This window comes from Astatotilapia calliptera, chromosome 14, assembly GCF_900246225.1.
Source record: "Astatotilapia calliptera chromosome 14, fAstCal1.2, whole genome shotgun sequence".
In the NCBI taxonomy this organism is placed as follows: Eukaryota; Metazoa; Chordata; class Actinopteri; order Cichliformes; family Cichlidae; genus Astatotilapia; species Astatotilapia calliptera.
In genome coordinates this window covers 14,370,732-14,385,929 of record NC_039315.1, presented here as the reverse complement: position 1 = coordinate 14,385,929, position 15,198 = coordinate 14,370,732, and the positions used below count along the sequence as shown (strand labels likewise).

At 40.0% G+C, this 15,198-nt stretch overlaps 2 protein-coding genes across 2 annotated transcripts; one reads left to right on the top strand and one right to left on the bottom strand.

Annotated features, from left to right (window-relative positions):
• Nucleotides 1-1,958: 1,958 nt before the first annotated feature.
• On the bottom strand, nt 1,959-3,852 carry LOC113036447 (uncharacterized). Its single transcript, XM_026192814.1, has 2 exons — nt 2,776-3,852; nt 1,959-2,643 (listed from the first exon to the last, which is right to left on the bottom strand). Exons 1-2 carry the CDS (start codon nt 3,055-3,057, stop codon nt 1,990-1,992), a joined length of 936 nt encoding a protein of 311 aa, XP_026048599.1. The 5' UTR covers nt 3,058-3,852; the 3' UTR covers nt 1,959-1,989.
• A 634-nt stretch (nt 3,853-4,486) lies between these two features.
• Nucleotides 4,487-13,645, top strand: LOC113036215 (extracellular calcium-sensing receptor-like). The gene is made up of 6 exons (XM_026192396.1): nt 4,487-4,692; nt 4,885-5,182; nt 5,343-6,137; nt 6,293-6,520; nt 6,686-6,809; nt 12,732-13,645. The coding sequence occupies exons 1-6, from the start codon at nt 4,616-4,618 to the stop codon at nt 13,643-13,645; spliced, it is 2,436 nt and encodes an 811-aa protein (XP_026048181.1). The 5' UTR covers nt 4,487-4,615.
• Nucleotides 13,646-15,198: the final 1,553 nt, after the last annotated feature.

The window sequence follows — 15,198 nt, the reverse complement described above, 5'->3', positions numbered from 1 at the left end:
GCTTTTAAGGTGCTAACTAAAAATAAAGACAAGATGATAGTTTATTCAATTTTAATGAAATTAGCAGATTGTCTCGGTGGAGTTTAATAAACTCCTTGCTATCTAAAATATAACAGGACACCGGAGTAAATTCTCCAGCATCTCACACTTCTGATGATCAGCTGTCTGCTTGACGTTTATTCAGCTGTGTAAAAACTATAACTTTAATCTCAGACAAACCGATTTACTCAGGAACAACGGTGGTGGGTTTGAAAACAATTTGCCGGGAGTCCGGTGTTCTCACAGCGCTAGTGACCTAGCCCCCGGCTAGCTATTGAGCTAGTGGGTAACAGATGTCTCCGAAAACGTCGGAGCGCTTTTGAAAATATGTGGTGTCCTGATAAACTGAGCCGATATTTGAGGTTTACACAGCTACATTCTCGCCTGAAAATATGTTAAACGTTTATTTTGTGACCCAGAAAGAATAATAAGAGTAATATTAAAACTAACTAGCTATCGCCATTGTTGGAAACTAAGCTGGGCCACGCTATGAATTCTGGGACAAAGCTGCTTCTTCTTCTTCTTCTTCTTCTTCGGGGTTTAACGGCAGCTGGCATCCTTGTACATGCAGTGCTGCCATCTTCTGTTTCAGTCCGTTATTACACTCTTAAATCCTGCTACTTATTCCTGGGTCTTTTGGGATCTTACAAAGCTTCAAACGACGCGTCGACTATTAAATCAGTCGTCGACGATTTTGATAGTCGACGTAATCGTGACTAGTCGACAAATCGTGGCAGCCCTACTGGACATCAGCGTGAACCAGGCATTTAAAGTGGCACTGCGCCTTGAGTGGGAGGCTTGGATGACAAGCGGCGAGAAATCATTTACCAAAACAGGCCGCATGCAAAGAGCATCTTTAACTAAAGTCTGCCAATGGATCCTAAATGTGTGGAGCTGTGTCAAAACATCCACCATCACCAACAGATTTCAAAAGGCTGGACTGCTGCGTGATGAAGAGCACCACCTGTGCTCAAGTGAGAGCGACAACAAAGAGACTGAAGTGTATGGCGAGAGCCTAAGGCTGTTCAATTTGGACACTGAAGAAGACGACTTTGATGGTTTTAGTGCTCAGGAGGAAGACGAAGAAGGCGATTAATTACTTTTCCTGGTAGGCTGTCGTATGTATACGGTATATATTTTTACCGGTCGTTAGAAAATATTGGAATGTTGTTCATTCACTGTTCAGTAAAAAAACATAAGCAACATAACTTGTGTGTTACCGATAAGTACAAAATAGATTTCCTGTCTAAAATTAGAGCATGTGGCTTTTACAGTTTTTTTCAATCGCTAACAAGCGCCTACCCATACTTCAGATACTTTTTCTAAACTCTTAACACAGACTCACACCTACAAAACACAATTGGCCAAATGGATAATTTTCTTCTCAAAAATACATTTTGTTAAATATATACTAACTCTTCATTTCAAAATAGAACACATCTTTCTCTGCACACACTAACTGTACAAAAACACTATAAATCTGACTCAAAATGAAATTAGTCTGTCAAAGAATAACACTTGTTTTCACTTCACAAGGTACATGCAGTCAATCAAAGTACACCAGGTTTCAAAATACTGGCTATTATTGACATTACAAAAACTGCATAGACTTTTATGTTTCAGTTTTACAGGTATTTGCATGCGAAACATGCAATCCACCATTTTGACACCAGAAATGTCTTGGTTGGTAACTGTATGTCCACATGTACAGTAATGTTCACATTCAAAAGCATTCCAGTAAAAAGCAAACAAGTTTATGTTTCTTTACTGTTTACTACAGGAGGTACAGTAGAAACACAGTATGATAGGACAGAGAAAGTTTTACAGTATTGCTTACAGTGAACAAAATATCCATGAAACACACAAGAGCATTCTGAACAAAAAAACAACAGCAAAAAGCCAAGATCAAAAGGGGGGGAGGGGGGCTAAAAAAAGGCAAAAACTTTGCATCTAATCTCTGCGATCTTCAGGGTTAGGCCACATGTTTTCATCAACATCACATCTGATGTTATCCAAGTCGATGCACCTGGGATAGAATCGCCTGGTATGTCGGATCCACCCTTGGCAATCGTCAACTGTGATGTCCCTGGAGCCAGCATCCATGGCTTCGAGGAGGGACATCTGGTCATGTGGCTGATGGTCATAAACCTTCCACCTCCATGCAGAAAAGAACTCCTCTATGGGGTTGAGGAAAGGTGAATAGGGTGGAAGGAAGAGACTTACCAGTCTTGGGTGGACTTCAAACCATGTTGTTATTGCTTGCGAGTGATGGAAAGCCACATTGTCCCAGGTAATTACAAAGGTCCTCATGTTTTCACCCTCCTGACCCTGCTCTGGAACCAGGCGCTGGTGGAGATCATTGAGAAAGGCAAGCAAGCGCTCTGTATTATAGGGTCCAACCTGACATCTGTGAAGGAGTAATCCTGCATTTGCAATTGCTGCACACATGGTAATGTTTGCCCCTCTCTGTCCTGGCACATCAACTGTGGCCCTTTTTCCAATTACATTTCGTCCACGTCGACGCCTTTTGGCCAGATTGAATCCTGCCTCATCGATGTATATGAATTTATGAGGGGCCTGGTTGGCCTCCAATTCCATAACTCTCTGAAACAAAGTTTATGTAAGTCATGTTATTACTGTATACCATACTGTACTGTAACCTAGTATTGTGTAGGTTACCTACTTGCAAAGTGCAAAGCTTATAGAACTGGACATTAGATTGAATATACACTATACCTGGACATATTGTCGTCGTAGCTCCTTGACCCTCTCACTGTTCCTCTCAAAGGGAACAGCGTAGAGCTGCTTCATCCGCACTCTGTGTTTGGACAATGTCCGCGTAATGGTTGTGAGGCTGATTCTATCGATATTGTCAAATATCTCATGGTCCGCCACAATTCTAGTTTGAATTTCACGCAGTTTTATTGCATTATTTGCAGTAACCATTTCTACAATGGCAAGCTCCTGATCATTACTGAGGAGCTTTCCTCTTCCCCCAGAGGGTGGAAGACATTGCATTCTTTAGAAAGACAAAAAATTCAACATATGCATTACTGTATGACCATATTGACATGTCAAGTGAGAATAGAAACAATCCATGTAAAATGCAATACTTACCTGTTGGTTTGTTGAAAGATGCGTATAATGGAGGCAACTGTTGACCGCCTCAAATTGGGCTGCACTCTTTCACCAGCCTCTCTTAGTGAAAGACCATGGTTGATTACATGGTCAATGATAGTGGCACGAATTTCATCACTGACTACTGTTCTTGCAGCCCTTGGAATGCCACCACCACGCATTCTTACACCTCTACCTTGCCCTCTCCTTGGGCCTGCTCTTCTCCCTGGGCCCCTTGCTCTTACTCTTCCTCGACCAGACATTACAGTGTTTGTCTTTTTTTTGTTTCCAAAAACATCACTCCTCAAGGTCTTGCCTTATAAACCCCACTGAGTCTAAGCCAGAATGGAAGAAGCTGTCGTTGGCCCAATTTACCCAACATAAATCAGCTGTGTGTCAATTATTCAATTGTTTGTTTATTATCAGCTGAGATATATTTTTGATATTGATATTGTTTTTGTACTGATATCATTGCAGAAGCAGAGGTTTTTATACTGTATCTACGGTTTGGAATATTGTTTTTGCTATTGTGGGATGTTGTGTGTTAACATTCGTAAATACTACAAAAACAGTCCATAATTTTGTTGGGAGGTATAGCTTGTCTGTTAAGAAAATGTAAGCATTGTGGAAATGTGTTCACTGACTGCATATTGGGTGAACACGACATGAAATGTAAGAATGGTATGGCCACAACAGACCGATCCTGTGCTAATTGTGTTTAGAGTTTTGCAAATGTGACAACTGTTTGGACAAACGCTTGTTAGCGACTGGAAAAAACTGTAATCAGGTGCACTCTGTAGTCTAGAATTTATGGTAAATATATGACCTTTATTGCCATAGAAGAAGAAATCACTGCAAATTTCCCATGGGAAAAATAATTTGCAAAGCATATGTATTTGTAGGGAGTTCTATTTTACACTGTGACTTCATATTTAAATGGGCATGGCTAAAGTGTATGTATGTATTTATTGTATTGTATATGTATGTATTTACTTGTATTCTATTGTACATATTGTATATCTTATTACTGTTCCTCTGTCTCTCTTGCTGCATTGAGCATGTGTATGACAAAATAATTTCCCTCGGGATAAATAAAGTTCTTATCTTATCTTATTTATCTATTTATTTTACACACTTTAACCTACATTAAATTGAAAATTAGGGCATGTCCCTCCTTTTGCCCAACCTTGTAGGTCTACTGAGAATGAACTGCCACTCTTCTATCATTTCTTATGTTTCACCAAAAGGTATAAATACCACTGTAAATTTCATTTTCAGTGCCACTAATTGATTTAGCTGAAAAATGACATCAACACAGGTATGGCCAGAGCAGGGATGGGCACTGCTGCAACTGCTGTTAGTGGCATCTGTCTCTCATGCTGAGGAGCCAGTGTGCAGGCAGAGAGGAGATCCTGGGAACCCACTGCTATGTAAGGATGGGGATATTATATTGGGGGGTATGTTTTCATTTCACACCAGCTGGAAAGACAGAAAGGATACCTACACGCACAAACCACTGCCACTTCAATGCACCAGGTAAGTCTCATCAACGAAATGCATTTAGATTAAAGGAATCTCCTAGAAGTCATTTGATACAAATAAAACTTGATAAATATTTTGTATTATGTATGTTTGGTTTCAGTTATATAAATCATTGACATTAAATGGTTTTGTTTGAAATACTTTTTCTCTCTATTTTATGAATTATTAATAATTGTCTCAATTAAGTTTAAATTTCAGAGATTTGCAGTTTGCCCAAGCTATGCTTTTTGCCATTGAGGAGATTAATAACAGTACAGACCTACTGCCGGGAGTCACTCTGGGCTATAAAATCTTTAATACTTGTGGCAATGTTGCCCGAAGTGTAGGACTTACACTGGCTTTGGCTAATGGTAATGAAATTGTGTCTGTACCCTCCAAGGCATCATGTACCAGACCTGCACACGTACAGGCCATAATGGGAGAGACCTCTTCCTCTCCAACAATAGCAATAGCCACTGTTATTGGACCATTTTATGTACCAGTAGTGAGTAGAACTGATATTTTATAAAATGAAATAAAGTAACTAAATCATTTTCCCAACTCCTCTGAGCAAATTTAATTAAGTGTTTGTCTTATTTTTAACATCTTAATCTTCTCTCATTCTGTGTCTTTTTCAAATATAAGTTCTTTATGTTTAATTCTAGATCAGCCACTTTGCCACATGTGCTTGTCTCAGTGACAAAACCAAGTACCCATCCTTCCTCAGAACAATACCCAGTGACTACTACCAGAGCAGAGCCCTGGCACATTTGGTCAAGCATTTTGGATGGACTTGGGTTGGAGCTATCAGAACTAATAATGATTATGGAAATAATGGCATGGCCACATTTACAGAAACTGCACAGCGCCTGGGCATCTGTCTGGAGTATTCTGTATCTTTTTTTAGAACAGATCCATCTGACAAAATAAGAGAAATAATTCGCACTATAAAGGCTTCAACCTCCAAGGTGATCATTGCCTTTCTGTCACACAAGGAGATGGATGTTCTGATACATGAGTTTTCATACCATAACTTGTCTGGGTATCAGTGGGTAGGCAGTGAGTCTTGGATATTTGATTCGCAAACAGCAAAAATGGATATACATCACATACTGAATGGTGCCATAGGCCTTTCCATTCCCAAAGCACATGTCACTGGCCTGAGAGAGTTCATACTGGATGTGAAGTCACTCAATTCATCTAACAATGAACTATTTACTGAGTTCTGGGAGACATTATTTAACTGTAAGTTTAGGCAGTCAACGTCATCAGCAAACATTCAGAGAGAGTGTACTGGACATGAAGATCTGAACGGAGTTCAAAACAGCTTCACTGATATGTCTCTCATGCCTATCTTTAACAATGTCTATAAAGGAGTGTATGCTGTGGCCCATGCCCTTCACAACATTGTCAGCTGTAATAAAGCATGTAGCAACAAAGTCCAGCTAGATCCATTCACGGTGAGCTTAAAACCAACTAATACTATTGTTAACACATTAAGTTCAATTAGAAAGAAAAATGATTTTAAGAAAAGAGCTAATGTCTTATATTCGCAAGTCAATAGGTGTGCAAGATCTCAGTCATGCAATATACTGAGTTATGACATATTTCTTAGATTTTACAACACATACGAAAGAGTCACTTCACAACTAAGGAAGGGGATGAGGTTTACTTTGATGAGAATGGAGATCCAGCAGCAAAGTATGAAATTATAAACTGGCAGCCAAAAGAAAACGGCGTTGTGGAGTTTGTGACAGTTGGTCTTTATGATATATCATTAGCTCCAGAAAAAAAGCTACATTTCCAAAACAAGTCTTTAATTTGGGCAAGAAACTCAAAGCTGGTAAGCTATAAAATATTCAAAAATTATATTATAACTGTACATATTTTATACATATTTTTATATAGTTTCACGCTATGTTTTTTGCTTATTGCTACATGTTGGAAAGATGACACCATGCAGTGTTTTTCATATTTTATATAAAGTTTTATGTAATTATTCATGCAGGTCCCTGTGTCAGTTTGCAGCGAGAAATGTCCGCCAGGAACACGCAAGGTTCTCCAGAAAGGAAGGCCTGTTTGCTGCTATGACTGTATACAATGTGCAGAGGGAGAAATCAGCAATGTTACAGGTTAGATCTCTTTTTTTTTTTAAGTTTCGCACATAGCAAAAATTTCACATGCCATCCAAAAATATGGACTAATTCCTCTGAAGAATTATTTAATAATTTTGATGAATTGTTTCCTACAAAATTTATAAATCCAAAACATTGTCTAAAGCAGGGGTGGCCAACCAGTCAGAGACCAAGAGCCACTCTTTTTTTTATTGTGTTACCGCAAAGAGCCACATCATACACATGGGCACACATGAACATCACCCATCCCTTCCTCCCTCTCTCTCTCACACACACTCACACACACACCTCTGCTCAGCCAGATTTATTGTAAATGTCACACACCAACATGATAATGACAGGAATGGACTCCTACAGTACTAAAACCACAGGCCAGTCATTTTCAACAATGAATATTGTGTGCACTGTCTCTCACACACAAACTCTAAGTCCACAAACAAAAATATAATAATCTACAATAGCATTTTTCTTTTACAATGCATGTTGTTTTGTGGGACTTCTGGCATTCCTTGCCTTGAACAATCCTCTTCAAATCTGGCTTGTATTCCGTTGTTACCACTCGAAGCAATGAGTGTCAGTCAGAACAGATCGATGCTTTGATTTCACATGTTTTAGGGTAGAAAACACAGACTTGCAGACGTATGTTGAACCAAACATTGACAGTATCTTAAGCGCAGCCCGTTTGACATTGCGGTATTTTTCCATTGGCACACCTTTCCAGAACTCAAGGGTCCCTTCCCTTAAAGCAGGTTTCAATTGGTCCTCCTTATAAAGATCGATCATCTCCAACTCAGCCGCAGCTTCATCTGTGACCAGCGGGACTTTCAAACAGTCTGTCTCTGCATTAAATGGGTCGACAATGAATGCAATCTGTGGCCTTTTCAATTGTAGATCATGGAACAGGGTCACAAAGCTTTTGTGCAAGTTTTCAACCAGCACTGCATATCTGTCTCTTTCCTTACTCAGGGTGGTGCTGGCGACTTAACCGCTGGCTTTTAGCAGAGTGGGAAAATGCGATAAATCTACCTTTTGAATATGTGCCTTTAACAGCTTCAGTTTGTTGACAAACGCAAACACACTTTCCACTAGGTCAGGCAGCATTTTCTAACTTACCCTGCAGGGTCAGTGTTAAGTCTAATTGTTGAATGTTGCCATTGTGTTTCTTAAATTTGTACAGTCTTAGTTTAAGCAGTAGGATCAAAGCCATTCCTTTGATTCTGACCACCTCTCCAGCCACTCTGTGCTGGGGGAGGTTTTATTGTAGATACATCCTATCTGAAAGATCTGTTTCTTTTGATGTAAGCTTCCTGGGTTTATGACCCTTTGGTCAGCAGGAGGTCTCACACACACACACACACACACACACACACACACACACACACACACACACACACACACACACACAGTGTATACATTTACATACAGTGCCTTGTCTTTGTAACCAAAGGGGGGTTGCAAGGGGAGGTGCTTTGTAAACTATTGTTTGAAGTTTGTCAATAAAAGGCAGCGAGAGGAGGCCACCATTTTGGGGTTCTTTGTCGTGCTGGACACAGACGAGGCCTCCCTTGTGCAAGTAATGGATCGATCGACTGTCTTGTTTTCTTCATGATGAATAAGTCTCTAGAATTAGCGGGGTTTGTGGAAACACAGACCCAACAGTCAGGTTCAGTCTATCCAAGTGACACAGCTTGTCGACCAAAAATGCCAGATCCATAATACACTTGATGTCTGAGAGCTCGGGATAGTCCTTGTCCTTCTCTTCCATAAACAGTTTCAGGGATTCCAAAAGCTCAAAGAAGTGAGAGAGTACCTAGCCTTTTGACAGCTACCTCACAGTGCAGTGGAGTGGCAGGTCACCTGGAAGCCCTTGGTCCAGCTCAGCGATGACATTGTTGAATTTCGCTATGGTTAAGCGCATGTGTGCGGATGTAGTTGGCGATTTCCATCAAAGGCTTCATGACGTTATCTAAATTCAATGATTTAGACACGAGTTGCTTCCAAAACTCAGGAAATGTTTGGTCAGCTTGCACAACCCCATGAGCACGTTCACAGATCCCATCATGGCTGGTGCTCCATCTGTGGTTATTGCAGTTAGTTTCGTTATAGGCAGATTCGATTTTTCAAATGCAGCCATCATGGTTTCTTTCACATCTATGGGTTCTCTCTTTTAATGGCACAATATCAAGGAGTTCTTCTTTGATCACACAATCGTTTGACACAGACCGTGCAAATATTGCCAACTGAGTCTTGTCTTGTATATCACAACTCTCATCCAATGCGACACTAAAATACTCACATGCTTGAAGGTCAGAATGCAACTGTAATTCAATAGCTGTGTTAATGTCTGATATTCTGTGTTAACAGTGTGGCGGGACAGTTGGACGTCCGACGATACCATGCGTTTTACTTTTGTCGTTTTCAGGAGAAAAGATTTCAACAACGTCACTGAGTCTGTGAAGGTTCTCAGTCATCCAGGTCGTTGTAGTCTAAGGAGCTTGGAAAGAAAAGCATCTGGACTTCTTTAAGTTGCTTGAAGACGTTTCACCTCTCATCCGAGAAGCTTCTTGAACCTTCTTGAAGAACTGCAGAAGCTTCTCGGATGAGAGGTGAAAGGTCTTCAAGCAACTTAAAGAAGTCCAGACACTTTTCTTTCCAAGCTCCTTAGACAACGTCACTGAGGCATTTTTTTTAACAAACTCCCCTTCATTGTATGGCTTTTTAGCCCGTGCAATGTTCCAATCCAGCATATTTTTGTTTAGCTGTGCATTTTTCCCCTGCCATTTTGAGAGTGAACTTGCCCCTACTGGAAAACTTTGCGGTATTTTCATCTCACACACATGCGCATTCGATGAAAATACCATATTGAACTCAAGCAAAGCGAATGCGCACATTTTAAAAAACCAATAACAACAAACTAGAAAGCGAAAATTTCAGAAGAAATTTAAAGTGTGCCTATGCCGCCGATAATCAGTGTAGTTTGCCATTCATACGGCTACAGAGAGCAAAACTCAGCAGAGCAGCCATTCTCCACCATGAACTATGGTAAAAAAAAAACACCACTCGCGCCTCACAGATGACAGCTTACAGTTTTGTGTAAAGATGAGGTGACTTCGTACAGCCCCGATTTGCAGACACTGTGCACAGAGGTTAATGAGCAGAAGTCCCATTGTACCACGGCAGACCCGACAATGTTTGCATGAACACGCTTTGAAGCATTACGTTATGGACCACTTTTCACACATGGTTGGTGTACCCAAACAGCCGGCTGTAGCTTTTCAACTCACAGCTCGACACACACCAAAAAGAAAAAAAAAAAACAGTCGAGAGAGCACAGACTTTACGCCTGAGAGGCGTGATTGCAGATGCCGCTGAGGTGGGTCCACCTCCCCTGCAGCGGCACTGTAGACCACGGCCTGCCACACACATCAAACACGTAAAATAAATATTTATGCACTTTTGCATTCACTTTTTGTTTTTTGTTATTTTTACACAGTGTTCTGAATGATTAACAATGGTCTACAGCCAATCTTGTGTATTATTATACAAACGTTGGTTGTAAGATTCAGATAACTATTTAATAAAAGCTAAATATTTTATATGAGAGCAAGAAAGAAAAGTATATCTTTGTGTCCCCCTTTCCCTGTTAATGCCCTACCTGGCCCCCTGCCAAAAGCTTTGCTAGATCCGCCCCTGCACAGTTACCAGCTGTCAGCTACACAAAAAAAGGAGCTTGGTGTTATTTGTCTCTCAGAAACAGTTCATAACTTCCCTTCAACTCATTCATGTCACCTAAAAGGTACCTGTAAACCTGTTTCTCCATCACCAGTTCAGCTCTGATGATTCAGTAAGGACATCTCCTGGTTTCGACCAGCCCTTTTTTACAGCTGTGGCTCCAGCAAACATCAGCTGATACTAGAAACTAAAATCAAATGAATTCTAACAACAGCTGATCAAGCTTAAACGTGCAGCTGCTGTTGTTTAGCGCAATAAACAAACGAGAGAAAAGCCGATCATTGATCAGTTTCATGATTGAAGTTTCAACAGGCGAGAGAATGACAGGAAAGGTTGTCATAAAGTTCAACATCAGTAACTTAGCACGCACACAGCTGTATAGAAACTCCGTCGTGCTAGCTAGCACGCAGTACGAGTTATTGTAACTGTCAGCACAACAAAAATAAACTACACCTAAACTCGGTTTATATCTGACCCAGATAGAGTGCAGTTCATAACTTCTTACCTGAAATTCAGTTCACCTCACGCTCCTGCCTTTGGTTTCCCTTATTCATGATTGAGCTCCGCGTTAGCCACCACCGGTCGATCGGCGGTCGCCTCGCATGTCTCTTTTCCCGCATGTCCTTTCTGTCAGGGCTAGCTGCCCTTTGTTGGAGCTCTGCGTTAGCCACCACCAAAAACTCAGTTATTTTTCCCACATCGACCAGCATCTGGACAACCACCTTTCACTGTTTATACCGTTACTAAAATGAATAAATGAATTATCGGCCCATATAAACGAAAAATACTGTAAATCCAGCTGAGAAACAGTCTCTTGGCGAGTGATCGGGTGGTGAAACGAGTGTCAGCCGCCTCACTGTAAGCCAAGCCCGGGTGCTTTTTAGCGAAGAGACGCTAGCCATGCTAGCCATGCTAGCTAGCTAGCCGTGCTAGCAGCAATATCGTAAGAGCACTGTTCCTAATATGTTTTGACAAACGAGCAGATATTTGACGTTTACACACCTACATTCTCGCCTGAAAATATCTTAAAAGTTTATTTTGTGACCTAGAAACAGTAATAAAAGCAATATATTAAACGAAGTGGTGGCCGCCATTGTTTGAGTCGGTAAAGGTGTGCTATGAATTGTGGGATATGGAGTGTTCCACCAAGCATACACCCTTGCGGTTACCGTAACTATTCAATGGTTCGCGCAACCTTAAAAATTCAAATGGTTCCTGAAAGCAGCGACGCTGTGCGCGCCATTGATATTGTCGTCATTACGGTAATCCAAATACGGGTAGACAGGCCATACCACTCCCGACATACCACTAGAGAGAGCCAACACACCACAAATTAAGTTTGAAATCTGTTTCTAGGGGGCCAAAAGTTGAATCTTTCTCATGGGCCTACAAATGGGCCAAAATTTGCACTAAAATCTAAATATTTAAAAAACTATAAAAGTCATAAGCACCAAAAGTCATAGCATACTAGTCCAGACCCAGCCGCACAAAATGATATAACATATGTAACCCTTGTGTCAAAACTGTAGGAAAATAATAATAAGAATAATAAATCCGACGAATAGTAATAAGTGTGCCTCTTGGCATAGGCACACTTAAAAAACTTCAAAACACAAACACAAACTTTGATATGTATGTAAGAGCTGCATTAAACCAGGCAAAGAGCCGCACCCTGGCCACCCCGGCCTAAAATATACAGAAAAGCAGAATGCATTTATTTGCACATCTCATAAAGCAATATTTTGATTATTATTTCCAGGTTTTTTTTGTTTTTGTTTTTGCTGTTGTCGTTGTTTGTTTGCTCATTTTTCTGTGTAAATGTCTGAAAGAAGAATATTGTCCTATTCTTGTCTGATACAGGATTCTAGCTGCTCATCAGAGTGGGTCTTGTCAAGTTTTTATTTTAATTATGTGCCAAATTCTTTAAAAATATTGAAAGTTATGGCCTGCAGAAAGGCCAGTTCGGGACTGGTTTCTTGATGCCAAAATTTTGCTGTTGTGATCAGTGCAGTATGCCTTTTACCATCAGCTTGAATGTCAAACCTTTTTCACAGTAAATACTGCTTGTAAGAGAGAAAGCACGTGCATGTCTTCAGAAATCTTTGTATACACATTTCTTCCTTGGAGCAGTTACAGAAATAACTTTACTCAACAACTGTAAAATCTGCTTCAATATAAAATTTTCAGATTCTGCCACCTGTGTGAGATGTCTCCCTGAGTTTTGGTCAAATGAAAGACGAGATGCCTGTATAAAGAAGGAAGCAGTGTTTTTGTCATATGAAGAAATTATGGGAGCACTGCTCACTGCAGCATCTTTATTTGGGACATGCATGACTGCTAGTGTGATACTCATTTTCTTCAAATATAGGAAAACTTCCATTGTCAGAGCAAACAATTCTGAGCTGAGTTTCCTGCTGCTCTTCTCGTTAATTCTGTGCTTCCTGTGTTCTCTGACCTTCATTGGTAAGCCATCTGACTGGTCTTGTATGCTGCGACACACAGCATTTGGCATCACCTTTGTCCTCTGTATCTCTTGTCTTCTGGGAAAAACAATGGTTGTGTTAATGGCCTTCAGGGCTACAGGTCCAGGTATTAATGTTAAAAAGTGGTTTGGACATGTACAGCAAAGACTCTGTGTTCTGGGTTTCACTCTGATACAAGTTATCATATGCATCATTTGGTTAACAACTTCACCTCCTTTCCCATCTCAGAATTTTAAGGAATTCAAAGATAAAATCATCTTAGAGTGTGCCCTTGGCTCAGCTGTAGGGTATTGGGCTGTGATAGGATACATTGGAATACTGGCCATTTTGTGTTTCATTTTTGCATTTCTAGCTCGGAAACTGCCTGATAATTTTAATGAAGCCAAATTGATCACTTTCAGCATGCTAATATTCTGTGCAGTATGGATTACATTTATCCCAGCATATGTCAGCTCCCCTGGGAAATTCAGTGTTGCTGTAGAAATATTTGCAATACTTGCATCTAGTTTTGGACTGCTAATTTGCATCTTTATACCCAAATGTTATATCATCTTACTGAAACCAGAAAAGAATACCAAGAAGAACATGATGGGGAAGAAGTCACCACATTTATTTTGAGAAATATAAAAAATGTTTTTTTGGCATGCTATATAAAAAGTATATTTGCATTACACTTGCATGGCAGGACTTTGCATAACAATGAATAATAATAAATAGCTTAAATAACTGTAATTAAATAAAGTCACTGTCAGAAGAAAATTGTACGTTTTTTTTATTGATCACTAAGCAATCCACATGTCTACGTGACTTTTCACATGAACTCTTGTGTGATAAACTTATTTAGCAACTAACAGCTTCCTCTTTTCTAAGAACATACAGACTTAGAAAAGGGGAACCTCAGCTCTGAGTTCTTGGAATAACTTTGTTATCTTTGTACACACATGTGACCAGCTTGTATAAATAAAGAACGCAGACAGTGACAGAGTGCGAGTGCCCTCCTGCAAGGACGAGCGCTCTGTGACTGCCCTTGCGAGTAAAGACGACTGGAGTGTTTGTGTTTTCTAACTCAGGTGTCTTAGCTGAAGAACTGTGGGGCGATTCTTAGAAATCCCCTGTCAGTCACTCAACTAATCATTTCTTCACATCTGACAGTAAATGCTTTAATTTAGATTTTTTTCTAAAATGTATTTAGCATTGCTTAGTGTTAAAGCATGCCTTGAAGTGGTGTCTCCTGAAGTAAAACAAATGAAATCAATAATATCATAGATCACTGATTCTAAAAGTGAGGTCTACAGTTTTTGATTTGGTTTAATCTAATCAACCTAATTAAGCTAATAATTTGTAGCCGTCAGAGTGCAGAAGTTAAGATTTCATTGAAAATGAAAATACATGAAAATATCTTGTCTTAGGCTTAAATTATTATCAAGTATTATTTTAGGTTTGGCTAACTGAAGTACTACCCATGGCACGCAGTGTTGTGTGTTGAGTGACATGTTTTTTTAATGCTTTAGTGCACAGTGTAGACTGGTGTCTCGAACTCCGGTGCTTGAGGGCCGCTGTCCTGAGAATTTTCCATGAGTCCCTGTTGCAACACACCTGAAAACAATTAGTAGGTCATTAGCAAGACTATAGAACTTGACTGCATGCTGAGGTGGCAATTCAACCATTTGATTCATTTTACAGCAGCTCATGAGTGAATGAACATGGTTCAATAAAAGTACATTTTTACAAACACTTACATTTACTTAAATTTAATTGGGTAGAGTTATGGGTGGCCACTTTCGCAGGGAGTAAAGTCCTATACTCTTGCTAACGACCTACTAATTCTATTCAGGTCAATCAATCAATCAATCAATCAAAATTTATTTCTATAGTAGCACATATTAAAAACCAAAGTGCTTCACAGTCAGACAGAGCAATAGAATGAGACAATGAGAGCGAAACAGTTAAGAAGGAACAGGGCAAGAAACAATAAAGGTGACAACACAACAAGCCAGATAATAGTCTGCTAGTTTGAATCAAAAGCCAAAGTAAAGAGATAAGTTTTCAGATGCAATTAAAAAAAACTGGATAGACTTGGAGGTACGAATATGAGCAGGGAGGTTATTCCAGAGTCTAGGTGCTATGGTTGCAAAGGCCCGGTCACCTCTGGACTTCAGACAAGACCTCAG

Bases quoted from the DNA above. Each gene is read 5' to 3' on its own strand.
- LOC113036447 (XM_026192814.1), bottom strand. From the start codon at position 3,057: ATGCAATGTCTTCCACCCTCTGGGGGAAGAGGAAAGCTCCTCAGTAAT. The intron at 2,644-2,775 runs GTATAGTGTATA...ACTTTGTTTCAG, and splicing joins TACGACGACAATATGTCCAG to AGAGTTATGGAATTGGAGGC.
- LOC113036215 (XM_026192396.1), top strand. From the start codon at position 4,616: ATGTTTTCATTTCACACCAGCTGGAAAGACAGAAAGGATACCTACACG. The intron at 5,183-5,342 runs GTGAGTAGAACT...GTTTAATTCTAG, and splicing joins GACCATTTTATGTACCAGTA to ATCAGCCACTTTGCCACATG. The intron at 6,810-12,731 runs GTTAGATCTCTT...TAAAATTTTCAG, and splicing joins AGAAATCAGCAATGTTACAG to ATTCTGCCACCTGTGTGAGA.